The following is a 17,811-nucleotide window of genomic DNA, read 5'->3' as shown; positions in this document are numbered from 1 at the left end:
GCTAGCATAGATAATGAAATGGGTTAAAGGAGACAGGCGGAGGGAGAGGAGAGGAGCCAGCAACTGGTAGTAAATCAGGGAGAGAACAGGGTTACTTTAAATTCAAGGACTCAGTGGCAGGGCAAGTTTGGTTTATGCCGAGAGGCATGGGGTTTAGAGGATGAGACACAGTTTGGGAAGACCTGTCTGTGTCCCTGTTACCCCACTCCTGCTCCTCCCTGTCCCCCAGTACCTGCCCATGGGTGTCACTGGGATTAAGCACAGCCAAGGGCTTAAACACAGCCCGGGTGGTAAAGGGCAGCTGAGGGATTCTGAAGGAGCTGCTGAGCTGGTGGGACAGGCAGCAGGCTCTGTTCCATGGAGGGATGGTCCTGCCAGCCCCCATCGGCTCGTGGTGAGGGCCCCAGGGGGACCCAGCTGCTGAGACTCCCTCACCTTTGGCACAGGTTTCGAGGCAGTCCAAACAAGCTAATTAAATCCTGCTCTGCTTAATCAGAGCCATTGAACACCGGTCAGAAAAAATTAATCCCATGTTTTATTAGATGGTGTTTGAAGTCGTGTTTGGCACCTCATCCTTGGTTCTCATCTCCTCCTGGGGAAGGAAGAAGGACATCTGCGGGGAAGAGCGAGGGTGCAGCAGATGGCACTGGGAATGATTCAGGGGCTTGAGGAAGGAGCTGTGACTCCAGTGGCGTACCCAGGGGGGGACACCAGACACCTCTCCCTGCATCCCACAGCCCACCCCCTCCCCGTGGCTGAGAGTCTGCGAGCCAGGCAGGCATCCCAAAAATACGTGTTCCTCCGCATTGCATGCTAATGGTTCCGAGCGATAGGTCCCACCGCAATTAAAGCACACCAAGCTTTAATATGCAGCACAGAGAGGCCACTCTTCCCACAGCTACTCCCTCCCAAACCTGTCCTTCCTGCTGCACATCCCTGCCCACAGGGAGCCTGCCCACGGGGATCCCACAGCAGCCCCGGCCGAGCTGCCGGCAGCACCCGGTGTGTTTGTGTCTTCCCCCTGCTGTGCCTGGGAGGTGCCTTTCCCCCCGGCACCCAGCATGCTGCCTTTGGGCTTGGAGGATGGGTGCTGCCTTTCCCCCCTCCCCAGCTCCTGGCATGCTGCCTTCAGGCTTGGAGGAGCAGGGTCTGGTCCGTTTGGTACCTGCTGGGTGGGTGCTGTGCGATGTGGCTCTCCAGTGGCTGGGAGAAATCCACAGGAGGATGGTTGAAACAACCAGCTGGGCTCTTCGTTTGGGGTTTTTGATGAATTCTGGTGCCTTAATTGCTGCAACCCAATTAAAAAACGCCTGAGAAAGAGCAAGTCTGGCTGAGTAAGGCAGCCCACAGGTCATCTTCTGAGCCTTGGGTAGCCTTGGTACATCCTGCTGTGACTCGGCGAGGCAGAGCTGCTGGCTTTGGGTGTGGGGATTTCTTTTTTATCCCTCAATTTCTTGTCATAACTCGTGTTAAAACTTTGCAGAGCCATTTAATTGTGTTCTGCGGTGGTGATGATATGAAACAAAATTACTCTCCTTTCTGATCTTTAGCTAAGTTGGTCCAAAGCACTGGCTTATAATTGGGTCTAATCATCAGGTCACAGAAGATGTGAAGGCAGGGCTGGTACCCCGTGCATTCCCACGGGCCAGGAGTTTCCACCCTTGCTGGGCCAGCATTTAGCAGCTGGCAGGTCGGGCTCTGCCACCCTGGGATGGCAAGATTGATTCTTTTGGTGCCACTTACGGGAAGCTTTCCAACTGCTCTTCTCCATCTCCCCTAGCAACAGCCAGGAACCAGAGCTGGTCTGGAGGAGAGGGAGAGCCAAGGCAGCTTCCCAGGTCCCCGGGCTGCCCTGCATCTTGGAGATGTCCTCCCTTCCTGGCTGGAGACCTGCAATCAGACCACTGAAGGCACCTAAGGAGGCAGCAATCCCGGATCCCATTGCGTTTCCCTGGACTAGCTTAATGTCCCGAATGACCCCAGGGGTTGGGGGAAGGAGGTGGCTGGGTTTTGTCTACTCATCTATCCCAGAAAATCAGTGAGTTAAAGGAAAACAAGCTCCCGATGAGCAGGAATGGAGCAGGGTGATATTCTGGGCTCAGAGAGGCCCTTTTGCTGCCGTGGGCACAGTGTCAATGCTGGTGGCATCAATGCTTTCTACCTCCATGCAGAGGGTACAGAACACAAGGGTATTATTTTTAACCAGGGATATTTAGTGAACATCTCACATGCTGCTGGAAGGTCAAATTTATCCCATAGCCTCAGTCCCAGGGGAAGCTCCCAGTTATTTTTGAGCCTGTTGGAGGAGCAGAGGGACTCGAAGACTCAGGAGACACAAAGCCTGGGATGTGCCTGGCCTGGCCCTATAGTCGTGCAGAGCCCAGAGCCCCTGACGCCTCTTCCTCCATCTCCACCATCACCCCAGCCCCACCCTGCAAAGCACAACTTGTGCGGAGCGCCAGGTTTTCTCTTTCCAAAGACAGGATCTCCGGCGACGACTTCAAGTTCTGATCCTTTCCGACCTACCGCACTGCAAGGAGAGCATTTCCTTTTTTTTTTTTTTTTGTTCGGTTGGGTTGGGTTTGGTTTTTTTCCCCTCCCCAGCCCTGTTTGTTTGAAACCTCGCTTTCAAGCGAGTTTAGCCCTGCTCGGGCAGGTCCCCACGGCCGTGAACATTCCCACGGGGCGCAGCGGCACGACCCGCCGCGGGAGCGGTTATTCCCGCGGCTCCCCCCGCATCGCCGCCCCAGGCATTCCCTGCGCCAGGCATTCCCTGCTGTCGCCGGAGGGCTGCCGGGCAGATATGGCCCTGCTCAAACTCCTCAAGCGCCTGCAGGATGAGCCTCGATGCATGCAACCATTTTAACGATCGGTAACTAATCACATCACCCGGCAGCCTCCACCTCTGCGGGGTTTTTTTGTGGGTTTTGTTGGGTTTTTTTTTTGTTCAGCGAGGCGTTTTGGAGGTGGAGGTGAGGCCGGGGCAGAGGAAAGGGGGGTGGGAGAGCTCTTTGAAGCCCTTATTTTTGTGCTGCTCCAACATCTGTTCCTCTGGAAACAGCCCGGCTAGTTTTGACTCACGGGCTCCAGCATTCCCGTAGGAATGGCTGTCGTGCCTCGGGGCTGCAGGGCGGAAGCCTCCTGCGCGGGGAGAAGGCTCCCCACGGCCCGCTCCGGAGGGGATGGCGGTGGGACCAGGGGTACCCCGCCTCTGCTGCACCGAGGGGCTGGTTGTCCCCTCCTTCACGTCTAAGGGCAGCGAGGTGACTTCAGAGGCGCTGAAGTTGGCGGCTGGGGGGAGGTCGGCCCCAGGCTCCCCTCAGGGCTGTTCACAGTGAGGGAACCACCCGCTCGGGGTGCGGGCGGGACCCGGCGGGGCCGCACCGGAGGCGGTGTGGGGCGGTGTGAGTGCGGCGGGGGCCCCGGTCCCGCCCCGCCGGGTCCCGCCCGGCGCCGCGGCCGCAGGCAGCGCCCGCCCGGCCGCACCGGCGCCCCCCTCCCCACCGCCCGACGGGCGGTTTCAAGTCCCCCCTTCCAGGTCTCCGCGGCGCCGACCAATCAGCGGGCGCTGCGCGCCGCGTCCCGCCGGCTTAAAGGGCCAGGCCGCCGCGCCGCGCCGGGAGAGCCGCTCCGCCCGCCGGGCCGGCCAGGGGGGGCACTAGGACCGCGCGTCGCCCCCGCTTCCTCCCTCCCCGCTGCGGGAGGCCGCCGGGAGGGGGGCGTGGCTGCGGGCTGGCCCCGCCTCTCCCCGGCGCTGATTGGCGGCGCCGCACGCCCATCGCGGGGAGGAGCCGGGGGGGCGGGGGGGGCGGCGCCCGGCGCGGCCACGTTCGGGTGCGCGGAGCAGCGGCGCGGGCGGGCGCAGCGATCGGCGGCGGGCGCGGGGCGATGGGGGCGCGGCGGCGGCCGGCGCTCTGACAGCCCCCGGGCGCTCCCCTCGGCAGCGGGCAGACCGGCTCCCGGCAGCGGCGGCGGCAGCGGCCCCCTTAGCCTCGGCGCGGACCATGTTCGCCAAAGGGAAGGGCTCGGCGGTGCCCTCGGACGGGCAGGCGCGGGAGAAGTAAGCGCGGCGGCGGCGGGGGATGGGGGGGGGGGGGGTGGCTGTGGGGAGCGGGGCGGCTTTGTGCGGGGATGGGGAGGGGGCGGTGGGGAGGCAGAGGAGGTCTCCCCCCGCCGCCAACCCGCCGCTCGGTTCCCGCAGGCTGGCGCTGTACGTCTACGAGTACCTGCTGCACGTCGGCGCCCAGAAGTCGGCGCAGACCTTCCTGTCCGAGGTGAGCCCCCGCCGCCCCCCGCGCCCTTTGTGCGCCGCCGCCCGCCCGCCCGCTGCCCCCCCCCCGCCCCCCGTTCCCCCACACCGCCCCCCGCCCTCCCCGCCCTCCATCTTGCGCGGGGCGGCGGCGGCGCCGGGGGGTCGCCGCGCGTGGGGGGGACCCACGCCCACTCGTGACACCCCTCCCCTCTCCCCCCCAATTCTGCCTCCCCCTTTCCTCCCTCGCCTTCCTCTCGTCCGCAGATCCGGTGGGAGAAGAACATCACGCTGGGCGAGCCTCCCGGCTTCCTGCACTCCTGGTGGTGGTAAGTGCCGGGGGATGGGGGGGGAGCGGGCCGGCCGCCCCCCGGGGTGGAGGGGGGGATGTGAGGGGGGGCTGTACCGGAGGAGCGCGGCCCGTGAGTCAGCAGCGGTGCGGCGAGCCCCGGCTCCGGGCCCCGGGGGAGCGGGCAGGGCAGGGCAGGCCTCCCGCCGGGCAGCCCTCGGGGCCGCGGCAGGGACCGAGCTGCGGCCCCGGGAGCAGAGTTGAGGTGGCAGCGTGAGGGCTGCAGGAGTCCCTGAGGCGCCGCCGTTGTTATCCCTTAAAAGCTACTTTTGCGTTTGGGACTTCGGGACACAAAGGTGCTGCCCCCTGGCATGGGTGGCATTGGGCCCTTCAAGACTGGGGTCCTTTCAGCGCTGGGGACTTGACGCCCACCATCCTGGGGGGCAGCAGCAGCGGGGTCTGGCACTTCCAGAGGCCCAAGCAGCCTCAAGCTGGGATGCACCACCACATCCCTTCCCCTTCCGTGGGGCCCATGGGGGTAGGGAGCAGCTCACCTCTGCTGCCCTGCAGCTTGATGAGTAACTGCCTCCTCTCCTGGCTTTCTCCACCACGCAGCGTGTTTTGGGACCTTTACTGCGCAGCTCCCGAAAGGCGAGACACTTGTGAACATTCGAGTGAAGCCAAAGCCTTTCATGACTACGTGAGTAACAAGTTTTCTAATCCTCGCGGTAATTACAGCGTTGGGGAGCTCCGGCTTCTCCGGCGGCACCGGGAGCCAACGTAACCCACTGGCATGTTGGTTGTGTTGGGTGTTGTTGGTTTGTTTTTTTTTTCCTTAAACCGACAATGTTCTGATTTGACTGAACAGTATTTCATAATGTTGCAATTATGTAAATTAGCTCAGATACTTATCTTAAGCAGTTAAAGGCATTCAGGCAACTGGTAGAGTTAAGCAGTTCTGCAAAGCAATGGACAACAGCGTTTACTAGGGGGTCTAGGGTGAGATGTTTCGTGCTGAGGACACCTCCCAGAGTGGGCAAGGGTTGGATTGCAGTGGGGTGAAATGGGGGAATTCCCCAAAAGGCTGTTGAATGCCCCAGTTAATGTCTCCCTGCCTTTGGCAAGGCTGGGTCTTCCTTGGTGTTGAGTCCTCCCTCAAAACCAGGCAGGTAAAGGTGTTTCCTGGTTGAAGATGGTCTTGCAGGCTCCTCTTAGTTGACAGTGTGCATCTTGTCAGTATTTTGGGTTGGTCTCTGCAGGGGCATCAGCACGACCCGGAGATGATGCTCCTGGGTAGGATGGCAGGGTTGAGGTGCCTCCCAAAAGGGCTGCTCTTGGTGAGGGCATGTGGCATGTTGCCTCGGGTGGGCAGTGGGTGGGCTGCCCGCTCCCATCGCCTGCATTCGCAGCATCAGGAGGAATTTCCATCAAGGGATTAGTCACCTGGCTGCGGGCTTGGACCCCAGTCAAGGGAGTTTAAACGCTGTAGCAGGAGCTGGTTTTGTCTGCTCCGGGGAGCCAATGGTATGGAAACCATTTTTCCTCCCTTCCCAAATTTCTCGTTGCCTCAACATGCCTGGGTTGGGATGTGTGAGGGTTAGCTGGCGAGCAGCACCAGGCGAGTGTCTCGGGGACCTTGGCAGTGCTGCTGCGTGCCAGGACTGGATGTGGTGGTCGCCCTGGGGCACGGGCAGTGCCCTGGCTGCTGGAGGGCCTCAGCTGGCTGCCGGGCTGGTTCCTCTCTGCCCAGGGTGGGAAGGTGCCTGTCCCACCAGGTTACGGGGAAAGCTGGTCTGGCTATTTGCTAGGCGGGGGTTTGTCTGTCCCTCCTGGTGGCCACTCTATGCATGACGTGTTTTTACTGGGTCGGATTAAGATGGTGAACTCCTGAACCGAGGGTCAGAGCTGACATCCGGTGGCACATCCACTGGTGCTCAGCTCAGCGTGGCAGCTGTTCACTTCCTGGGTACTTTGGGCCAACTCCTGGTTCTTTTGGAGCCCAGGTGTGACAGCAGGCTCATCGGGAGGAAAGCAAAGGTCGATCTTTAGGTGAAGATGACATGAGCAACCAAGACATGGCAATGCTTCGTTCACAGCAGTCTCCTCATAGTGTCTGAGGATTTAGTGTATTTAGAGAAATTAATCTTTTTTTAGCTTGGTAATAATTCCAACAATAGGCCTGAGTGCATTAGATGATTCGCATAAACTTCTTTAATAGACGTTGCTTTAAGCTTGCAGTAAATAGACACAATCCTGATTGTTTTTAATTCTTGGTGTAATGCAGTTTTGTAACAGCCCCAAGTGCTTTACCTTTTGGGTAAGACTCGTAAGAAGATTTTCACTCCCCAGTGCCTGGGCTTGGTGGCACTGGTTTGGTTTCCCTGGGCATGTTTTGGCCTCAGAAGGAGGGTTGTGCTTCTCCTCCCCGGTGTGGCCCGTGGTGGATGTTTATGGCACAGTCCCTCTCCAAGAACAGTGTTTTCCCGGCACGGCGTGTACTTTACAGGGCGAGGGACCTACCTGGCCAGAACTTAAATATTGACCGAAGAACCAAATGATAAGTGGGGGAGTGTGAATAGCACCTTGTTTCTCACCAGCCTCCATGCTGGTGCTGGTGAGCATGCTGGCCAGCCTTGCTGGTGGGTGCTAGAGCCAAAATGCAGGGTTTTATCCAGCACCAAACCCAAAACCCATCGGCTGGCAGCTAAAAATGGGCTATGAGCCCCAAATGGGGCTGGGCCAGTGAGTCATGAGTCACTTCATATAGTGGTCATGGTTAAAAATATTCCAATACAAGGCTTGCCCCAAATGGGTAGAGCATCGTGTTTACACTTGGTCAACAATGGGCAACCTCTGTGTGGCCGTTGCCCGAAATGGGATGTTTATTTACCCAAAGATGATGTGTTTTTTGTGCTGCTGTAAGGACAAAAATGGGGGGATGCTCTGGGAGCAGTGCAGTGGTGCTGGGCTAGCCAGGGTTTGGCACGTTGCCCTCCCGTAGCCGGCGCCGGAGGGGTGCTCACCTGGGAGAGCTAGCAGTGTGCCTCGTTAGCGGGGTGCTAACGATGGGATTTGCATGCTGTGTCATTTCCACTTCATTTCCCAGTGTAACCATATGAAAACTATCAGCAGCAGCAGGACAAATCACCAATTTTCCCCTCCAGTTTTTTAATATTAGAGTTCTTTAGTGAGGAAAAAAAACAACCCAGAAATCCCACCCTTCATTTTTGGAGGGGGACCTTTGAAAGCTGTGGGGCTCTTGCCATGGCTGGGGAGTATTGCTTTTTGCCCTTTTCCTTGAGTTTTTTTTCCTGAGCTGGGACAAAAGGCTGGTGGGACTCAGTAGAAAGGTGCGTGTTGGGATAGGGGTGATGGGAGTGGGGATCCACCAGGCTGCCAGTCTGATTCTTCACACAGCTGGCAAGCTCTGCTGGTTATTAATCGCCTCTCCCACCCGTGCCGAAGGAGCTTCTCCAAGTTAAAAGCACCACATCCAGCCATCAGCTCCTAAAATTCAACCAGTAGCTGTTGATCTGGGCTCCTGCAGCAGGCAGAGCCCCATGGCGAGCGTGCCGGTGAGCTTGCAACGGGATCGCTCGGCATGACAGGGAATTTCAGCCGCCGCGTTATCTGGGAATTGGCCGATGGCTGGTCGCAGTTGAGCATTTCAACGCCCTGAAAGCCAATACAATTTGAGTTAGCAGTGATGACTGCCAGTTTAAATACCGCAGTGAATTTCTGTCAAAGAGCTAATACACAGAAAGGGGAATTGCAGAAAACTTGATCACCAGAACCACTTCAGTCGATTTTGGCCTCGAGCTACGGAAAATGAACTTAAATCTAGTTGACTGTTTGCTACATACTTTTTTTGCAGTATTGCTTTTCCTACGCGGCCGGCTCGGGGTGTCAATGGGCAGGAGAGAAGAATCAGGGTTGCCTTTGGCTGCTGGAGGCTTGGACTCCATCCTTCCCCTCCTTTGCTCCCCGTGGTTCCCCTCTGAGAAAGACCCACACTTGGGAGCATTTCAAGTCTTGTTTTCCTTGCAGCGCGAGATCTGGGCAGTGGTGGCTTCAGGTTGCCATTAATGCAAAGCATTGAGGTCCAAATTTCTTTTAACTTTGGGAAGGTGCTGCAGTTCTTTCTAACTTTGGTCTGGAAGGATGGTCTGCTGCAGTGGGGTCATTTGCTGCTGGAAAGGTGGTGGTTGATCTGGGAAAAGATGGGGAGTGTTTGGGGCTCATCTCCTGCCATCCTGGTTGGAGACAATCAGGGCTTCTCCTTTTTCCCCACCACCTGAAACAGTTTCTCCTTGGATTGAGGTCTTGGTGAGAAGGTTTCTGAAGTCTCTGGAGATGCGTGGAGGTAGCGTCCACACTTGCTGGTGTTAGCAAGCAAGACTTTGCTCAGTGGAGAATGTGGGGAAACACAAGGGTCTGGAAGGGTTTGGTCTGTTGGAAGCATAGGTTGGGAATGTCTCCAGGCACTGGAGTGTGAACCTCAAACCCAGCTGCTTCCCCACTGTAAGGGCCCTCCCAGCCACGCTTTGGAGGCAAGGTGTGGGAAATGGTCTTTGTCTGCTGGGTCTGCCCGTCGTGACCACACTGGCTGTGGGACAGGCACCATGTCCCAGCATCACTGCCTGGGTGTCTCCAGGCTGTAAAGGGGCATGCCCTCCTTGTTACAGCATCTTCTACTCCCTGTGGTCTGTGTGGTCACTTGGCACCTCAGCAGGGGAGATGGCCATGTCTGTCCCCTCCTGGGAGGAGATGCTCTGCATGCACGAGGAGTTTGGTGTGACTGTCACCTCTCCAGCGCCAAGCTATTGTCTTGCCCCAGGACCAGTACAGGCTGTGAGACTCTTGCTCCAAGTGCCTATGGCTGCATGGGCTGCACGTGGAACCAACGTGCGTGTTGGTGGCCCTGGAGGTCCATGAGTGCCTGTGTACACGTGGTGGAGGTCTGTGAGTGCCTCTGCAGTGTGTCCTTTGCAGCCAGTGTAATAGAAACTTGTAGGAGATCAGGTGTTACTGGGGCAGATAAGGCGCAACAAAGGGACAGGGGTTGGGGACCACCTTTGCATACCCCATGGGCATCTCCAGAGCCCTGGGAACGGGGCACACGCAGCTCCGTCCCATCTCCATGGGGGACCACGTTCCGTCTGGGTTCCTTCCAGCTCTGCTCTGCAGGGGCAGGGTTCCCTGGTAGGTAACCGGAGAGAGGAGTTTCCTTCGGGAGTGGCAGGCTGCCAGGAGCAGCTGCAAAACTCCACATCACTTAAAAAAAAAACACAACAAAAAAAAAACAAAGCAAAAAACCCCAACACAACAAAAAAACAAACCAGAAATTCCCTCTCCCGGCTGCGTGCTGGGCTCAGCCTTCCTTCCCAGTTTAGGATACTGGTGTGCCTATCCTGCCTGTGAGCTCAAGGGTCCCTTAAACCCTGCTTTTACTGAAGTACCATGCAAAGCTGGATTGGTTAAATTTTATATTTTAAACAGTATTGGCTGTGGAGACAGGGCAACCTCCACTTCCCACTGCCTGGCCAGGGCGTTTGGGAGCAGCACCTTTCCATGGGTGATGACTATGGGAGAAGCTGCTGGTGCGAAACTGGAGGTCAGAGCCCAGAGCTTATGTCTTAGTCTTTGACTGGGGAGCCTAAATATTTATCCTGTTCTGTCCCTAATGAAAACAAATTGTCAACAGTTGTTCAGTAACTGACTAAATTAAAATCTGTAATTAGTCAATTAGATTAAAGAGTTGGCACAACCTGATTGTATCATGCTGGTTAGGTTATTAAGAGAAAGGGTGTGATTTTTAATTACTGAATGCTAATTTTGACAGTTTCAAATAGAAACAGACGTTCCCCCCCCTCCACCCCACCCTGAGCGCCTCTGCAAAAGTAAGGCAGGGGATGGATTTTATGTCAACAAATGGTGTGAAGATGCAAAGTTTCTCTGGCTCCAGTCCGGGAGGGGTTTCTCCTGAAAAGCCAGGGGTGGGGTGGAAGGAAAGGAGAGGATTTCTTCAATCCCGGCTGTGGGTGGGAGGGCAGGTGGGGCTTTGTGCCCCGGGTGGGGACCCACAGCACCCCTAGGTAGCTGGGGTGGGTGCTGCCCAGTGAAGTCCCCATCGCCCACCTTGCTGGGTGCAGGTCAGGACACCCTTGCCTTGCGTGAACCCGTGTCTAGATTTGAGTCTCTTTTTCTTCATTTTCTATGGGTTTTTTTTGTTGTGTGTCTTTTTTTTTTTTAACCCCCCCCCCCCTCCACTGGTGCTCAAGAGGGGCCAGCCCCTGCTGGCAGGCGAGGAGGAGGAGGAAGGCCTTGCGTGGCAGCTCGGCAGCCCGCTAGCCCGCTCTCGCCATCCCATTGTTTGCCCCGGCGGCCACGTGGGCGAGCGGTGAGGCCGGCGAGGGGACCCGGCGAGGGGAGCAGCCGCCCCCCTCTCCCCCCCCAGCAGATGCTCGGCTCTGGGCGAGCACAAAGCTCCCTGCCCTGCCCACCCCGGCGCTCCGGGGTCCCTTCGGAGGAACAAAGAGGGCGAGGGGCCGTGAGCCGTGCCGGGGGGGCTGGCCGGCCGGCACCGGGGGGTGGGCTCACCGTGCTGCCGTGGCGGGCAGTGAGCAGGTTCGTGAGGTCAGGACGCCGTGTTTTGGGTACGAGTGAGGCTTTCCTGTTCTCCTGATCATTTCCTTCCTTACCTTGGAAACTTGGATTTTCTCCTACCTTTTGTTTCCCTGTTTTTCTCCTGGAAAGCTGGCCCTGGGTCTATTGGAAACAGCTGCCAGAGCCGGTGCCGGGGAGCAGGCAGGGGGCTCCGGCTCTTTCTCCTCTTTGGCTGTGCTCGCGCCCATGGCGGAGCCGAAACGGAGGGAGCCCTTGTTGGTAGGGGGTGCTCTGGAGAGTATCTGGGGCATTTGGTCTTGGTTTTCCATACGAACAGAGGGAATGGCAGAGGGAGAGGTACGGTGCCCAGAGCATCTGGTTTCCCCCCCACACACCGGTGCCAGGACTGGGGAGCCGGCTGCCTCCCCATCAGCACTGCCCCTCACCAGCATCCTGCTGGGGGGGGGGGGGGGCGGGTCAGATCATGAAACTCCAGCAGAGGCTTGTGCTCAGCCCCGACTGTCCATACATCCCCCCACCCTGGTTTCCCAGAAGCCTTTCCCTCCCGAGTCCTGGCCCTGCAGATCCCTGGGGAAGGATCCCCCCTAGGGCTGGGGGGCTCGGTGGGGTGGAAGCGGCACTTTCCTCCGGGCTGGCGGGGAGCGAGAACAGCTTTTGCAAGTAAACAAATACCTCGCCTCCGCTTGCTTTGGGGTTGTTGTTTTTTTTTTCTTTCGTGGCCACAAGTGCCAGGAGCTGAGTTCAAAGCTACAGCTGTGCAACTGAGGGGATTTCCAAAGAAGGGGGTGGCTGCTTGTGGGCATCGTTTCCCACGCGAGGTGGGACCCAGCTGCCCCCACCGCTTCCCAGCTCCTGCCCCGCATCCCGTGGTGGTGACAGCCTATCCCCTGTGCCCAGCCAGGGCAAGAAGGGCACCCAGGGGGCTTGCGTAAGGTTTGGGCATGGGCAAGGTGCAGCTTCCCTTGGGTAAGGTTGCCTTTTGTCTCAGATTTGTGCATTTAAATTGTGTATTTTTTTGGAGGAGAAATGCCCAAGTTTAATGCTGCTTGCGTAGAGGCTGGGCTGCTAACATCAGAATTAGGCAAAATATGTAGGGGTATATATATGCCATTATATCTGTGATATGCAGAATTAAGAGATATATGTGTAGATCTAGATAGAGGTGCGTGTGCATGTGTATTTGGCACATGGTTGGGCTGGCAGGGCAGAGCAGTGCTTCATGCCCAGCCACCGGGTGCTCTCCCACCTCCCTTACTCTTCCTTCTCCATGGGATTTTAGTGAGGTGATTTCCACCTCTCCTTTCCCCAGGCTGGGCAGGAGGCTGCAGGGTCTGTCTGTCCATCTGTGTGCGAGGCAGCACCGCTGCAGCCTGCTGCTTAAAGATAAAGTCCAAAGGAAGACCTCTGGCTGTGTCTTAAGCTAATATTTTCTTTTTAATTTATTTATTTTTTTAATGTTTCTGCATCAACATTTGATCTGGTGCCTCTCCTCCCGGGGTGCGGCGGCTTTTCTGTAGTGAAAATGAGCTCTCCTTGCCCCTCCTGCCTGCCTCAAACAGGGTCTGGGGTGGTTTATTTTTTCTTCTTTTTCTCTGTATTTGGGCAGGTTTCATACAGCCTTGCAGGGCTGAGCTACCACCTATAATTGGGATTTTTTGGCTACAAACCAAAGCAGAGGATGCTTGTTAGCAGCTCTGCCTTGCTGGTGAGAGTGACCTGCCTGGCTTGGTGGGGTGCTGGGTATCCTGTGTTGCTCCTGACAGGCACACCAGCCTAGAGCTGGTCCCTCTAACCAGAGGTGGATTTTATCCCCTCCTGCCCCAGTTCCCGCCTGTGTAGCTTCCATGGCCCTGGGGAGCCTGATCCAGCACCAATGGGTGCTCATCAGTGTGAGCAGCCAGCTGGATACCCTTCCTCCCAAAGCAGGTTTACTCCAAGGGTATCCCAAACCTTGGCTGTGCTTGCTGATTAACTTCTGGTGATCATAAGGGGAAAAAGCCCCTCCATCACCCCTGTGGTGCTCAGCTCTGCCCTCCCCGAGCTGCTGCCTGCCCCGAGCTGTGCCCTCTGCTCTGGGGAGGAGCTGGGAGCCTGGTTTGTTGATTGGTGTGGGGTTTTTTTGTTTTGTTTTTAAGTGGAAACAAAAAAAAAAAGAGCAGTGCTCTGAGGAAGGGGGCAGGGCGCTTCCTCACAGCGCACCCTGGTTGGGGTGGGCAGATAAGGCTTGCAGCATCGTGCTGGGTTCTGCTTCCCTCCCAAAGCACCCTCCTTGCTCTGCCCAGCCCTCATTGGGTGCTTATCCCCATTTTAGGGGAACCCCAGTAAGGATAAGGGCAGCTTGTGGAGCGCAGGAGCTGCTTGAGTATCCCCCCATGCAGAACTGATGCTTGAAGGGAGGAGGAGGGGGGAGAGGTGCTTCCCTCCCCCTCTGCTCCTTTCTGTGGGAGAGCTGTGCAGCTGGTGGGGTGTAAATCACACCCGCTCTCCCCCCACACTGCTGCCCATCTGCTTGCAGGCCAGGATGGCAAAGGAAGGGGGTCGTGGCTGGTAGCAGCACTGAGGCGACTTCATGGCAGCTTCAGCCCCCCTCCTGCATTCCGAGTGGCTCTGGGAGTGGGGCACACTCCTCCCCAAGGAGCAGAGCTCAGGTTTCCCTGGTGGTGTTGGAGATCCACTGGCTCTCGGGGTCTTTCCTGTGAGGCATGAACCAGGAGGTAGGTCTGATTTTGTAAGACCCTCTTGGGGTCTGGTCTGAGGCAGGGGCAGCCACACTTGGCAATGCTTAGGTCTCATCAGGAGTGCTTCTAGCTGGGCGGGTATGGTGGGGTATGGCTTGGGGTGGAGGTGAGAGCTCACCAGCAAGCAAATGCTAGTCCATGTTGCACGTGGACATCTTCAGCCCAGCTCAAGGACAGTTTTCCGTGGAAAAACCCAAACCTGGTTTTGTTTTATCCTGAGCATCACATCAGTGATAACACTTGGGTGCATCACGCCTTTGCAAGTCTCCTATGGAGAGGAGATCCAGGCTGGGGCTCCTGGGGCTCATCTCATTGTTAAAAGCACACTTACTTGCTTGTCCTGGAGCCCTTCAGGGTGTTGTGGCACGTCCTGACAGCTTGTCCATCCTTACCTGCAGTCATCAAGGAGTTTTCAACATGACTTCTACAAAGCCTTTGTACTTGGATTGCTCCACTGTGCTGCACAATGGCTTCTTTGTCATCCTGCCAGCTAATTAATTTTAACTTTTACTGTTGCTCTAGTGCGGTGCGCTGTCCGCCTGGTCCATTTGAAGCTTCCCCCCCACCTTAAGTGTTTTCCAAGCAGTTTGACTTGTTGCTGAATGTGGGAGAAACCAGCTGGCCCCGCTGGTGCTCATCTTCTGGAGAAGGAGCTGCCCTCATGCTGCTGCCAGGGCTGGGGGTGGTGAAGAAAAAGCCATTAGGAGGCTCAGGTTTTCTCTGGTGGCTTGTTTCTCCTGGCTGGCAGCTGAAGGTCCCCACGGAGAACATCCTCTGATGAAAGTAACAGGCTCTTGCTCCCAGGCTGGTGATTGGCACCGCATGCACCTTGCAGCCAGAAGTGAAAGCCTTGGCTGCATCTTCAGTACAAAAGCCCTCGTGTTTGGGAACGTATGTGCGCGGGGACATGAGGGTCGGGCTCTGCTTGGTTGGTTGTGTGCTGGAAAAACCTAGAAACCAGGTTTTTTTTCCCTTGTGAGCAAATATCTGCAGCACTGGCTCCAGGTACCACCTCTGCATCCATGGTGCATAGGGGAGCTTGCCTCTGGTACCCCTGGGATGCTGACATGGAGAGGCAAGCACCTCCCTGGAGAAAGGACCAGGAGGGTTGTGTCCTCAGCCTGGTAGGGTGGGATGAGCCACGGTATTGTCTTTCCTGGCTAGGAGGGATGGATGGAGATGCCCACGTGGGTAAACATCACCTGAATTGGCAGTGATGGGGTCTTTCCAAGCAGTGCCATCGCAGAGGGGAGCTCCCCTTGCTTGGGACAGGGATGATGGCAGGTCCAGGGAGATGGAATTGCTGCCTTGGTTTTTAATCTGGTGATAAGGATGGCTGTTAGAGATAATGAATTTTGTCTGTCCCCGCTGTTGTAATACAAGAACCCAACTGTCTTTCAGCACCACGAAGGTCACTCCTCTTTATTTCTGGTTGTAAATTTTGCTGGTTACAGATGTTTGGGGTTGACAGACATGGCTAATTAAGTTTCTCCTGCCAGTTGGCAAGGTTCAGGGGTGTTGGCGTGGGGGCAAGGTCAGAAGGCAGGACCAGAGCCGGATGACAATTCTGGAACCCCTCGGTGTGGTGGCCTGGCCATGAGCCCATCTCACTGTAGCCCCAGAGCAAAGCGGGATCGGGTTTGCACAGACCCCTGCACCTCTCCTTATTATGATTTTGGTGTAGGCTGGGGGGAAGAAGGTGGCTTTGGGAGCAACTTTCCATCTTGTTGCCCTCATTTGACAATTCAGCAGGAATTGTCACACCTGCTGTCCCCACCCAGACCTGCGGGTGGAAAAAAGGATTCCCTCAATTTTTGCCATCAAGCATCTTTTGCACCAGTGCTGGCAGAGCCTTTTTCTTTCCCAGAGAGATTTGCACATGGGAACGATGGTGTGCTGAGTGGCACCCTGCGTGAACTTAGTCCCCTGGGGGAATGGGAGCTTCTTTTCCTGGACCACGAGGCCAGTTTGCTTCCCGGGCAGGAGCCAGCCACGCGGTGCCCGCTCGCTTGGCGCGCAGCACGTGCAGCCGTGCCTCCCTGGCTCCCCCCGCACGCTGATTTATGCCGCTCCACATTTTCTCCTTGTTTCCATCGTGCCTCTTTCTCCCCTCCCTCCCTCCTTCTTTCTGTTTGTTGTTTTTTTTTTTTCCTTCCTTGTGCTGCCTGTGCGTTGCCTTGCTCCTTTCCCCCCCCCCTTATTGCTCACAGGCTTCCCTGTTACCCCACCAAGCTGCAATATCTGGGGGCTCCCTGCTCGTGCGCGCATTCAAAATGGAGCTTTACCCACCCAGAGGAAAGGACCGTGGTCCCCGTTGCCCAAACGGGCCGTGTTCCCTGGGTGGCGAATGGGGGCTGTTTTTCTTTTTTTTTTTTTTTTTTTCACTCTATTTTATCACGGCGGAGCACAAGCCGTGCAAGCCCTTTGTGGATGCTCCCGACCTTTGGTTGCAGCAGAGCCACCGGGGTGGCTGCGGGCGCCCGGCACCTCCATCCCCAGCGCCGGCCATCTGTCCCCTCCCGCGCGGCGCCGGCCTGCCGGCTGCTCGCCACAGCCAGCGGGGCTTGCCCGGCGTCTGCAGGCCCGCCAGGGCTCCTGGTTTTTGCTCTTTTTGTTGTTGTGGGGTTTTTTTTTTTGTCTTTTTTTTTTTTTAAAGAGTTCCATTTTCACTGCGCTTGCCCCCGTTTCGTATGCCGAACCTGGCTTTTTTGGTGGGTTTTGGGTTGTTCCCACCCCCCCTCCCCGGGTGCCGTGCCAGGCGCATCAAAAGTTTGCCGGGGCTCGCGTGCGTGCGCGGATGCCGAATAATTTTATTACCCGCCTGGAAGGGAGCCAGCCTGGCGTGCAGCGGGCGGGAGGCGGCTGCTGGGGAGCCTTTTCTTTCCCTTCCCTTTCCCAGCTGCCCCCCCCCCCCCCTTTTGCCTCCTGTGGGTTGCATCGTTGGCGTTGCCCTTTTATTTTGTTTCTTTATGTATTTCTTTTTTTTTCTTTTCCCTTTTTTTTTTTTTTTGCTCCTTAAAGGGTTAAAAACGATGGGGAAGTTCAGCTAGCACTTGCAAGATATGGTTGCCTTAGCAACAGGCCTCCTAATCTGGTAGGTGACCTGAGAGACTGTGGAAGATGCAGGGGTTGGTTTGGCATTTCATTATTTCATGAGGCTGCAGCTCTCCAGCTGGTTCCCTTCCCAGCGCCACCGCTTCGGCTGCTCCCCCCACTGCCACCCCCGGCATTCCTTGGCAAAGCCCCCAGGGGGGTCTGGCAGCACCATGTCCTTCCCCCCAGTCCCCTTCCCTGGGTGCTGGTGTGTCCTGGGAGCGGGTGCCTGGGGAGGGGGTGAGCACTTCCTGCAGCTAATTATTTAACTTTGGGGTCACAAAGATGGTTTCTTGCCTTGCCTTCTGTCCTTCCAAAGGATTTGCCAATGTGGCCTGGTGGAAACAACCCCTATGGGCCCTAGGAGCTAGAGGTGCTGTTGTTGGCACTTCCAGACCCCAGACTCTGGGGTCTCTCTTTTCCATTGCTGTCCTGACGCCCTGTGTGAAGCATTGGTGAGCACCTAGCACCCCTGACTGGTGGTGAGCCCATCTGAATGGAGAAATCACATCAGAAACCTTCCTGCCAAGTGTTTGTCCTCGCTGCGCGCTGCTGGATGGGCCCTCAGGCTCCTCTGTGTCCCACCTGGGATCTGGATGGGTGCCTGTGACATCCAGCAGCGCTTGTTGGCACAGGCCCCTTTAGCCTGGTCCAAACCATCGTTGGGTTCTTGGCTGGGATTGGCCAAGCCCCTCCTTGTGCCCAAAATTGGGATGTCTTCCTCCTCTCCCTGCCATGCTGGGCATCCAGCTGCACTGCCTGGGCCAGGAGACCCCTGGGAGAAGGGAGGTATCCAAGGGACTGGGGCCAAGCTC

General features: G+C 57.0%; 1 protein-coding gene across 2 annotated transcripts in view; it reads left to right on the top strand.

Moving 5' to 3' along the window:
• Positions 1 to 3,798: 3,798 nt before the first annotated feature.
• The window catches only part of SSBP3 (single stranded DNA binding protein 3), a 54,366-nt gene continuing 40,353 nt past the window's right edge, over positions 3,799 to 17,811 (top strand). For both annotated transcript variants that reach the window (XM_051624773.1, XM_051624772.1), the window contains exons 1-4: positions 3,799 to 4,060; positions 4,202 to 4,274; positions 4,517 to 4,578; positions 5,154 to 5,238. In XM_051624773.1, coding sequence (XP_051480733.1) covers positions 4,005 to 4,060; positions 4,202 to 4,274; positions 4,517 to 4,578; positions 5,154 to 5,238 — 276 coding nt within the window. In that variant the 5' untranslated portion in view covers positions 3,799 to 4,004. The remainder of the gene's footprint in view (positions 4,061 to 4,201; positions 4,275 to 4,516; positions 4,579 to 5,153; positions 5,239 to 17,811) is intronic.

The sequence above is a fragment of the Apus apus genome, chromosome 7 (assembly GCF_020740795.1).
Source record: "Apus apus isolate bApuApu2 chromosome 7, bApuApu2.pri.cur, whole genome shotgun sequence".
NCBI lineage: Eukaryota > Metazoa > Chordata > Aves > Apodiformes > Apodidae > Apus > Apus apus.
The sequence above is the reverse complement of the archived record's forward strand: the minus strand, read 5'-3'. Positions and strand labels throughout refer to the sequence as shown.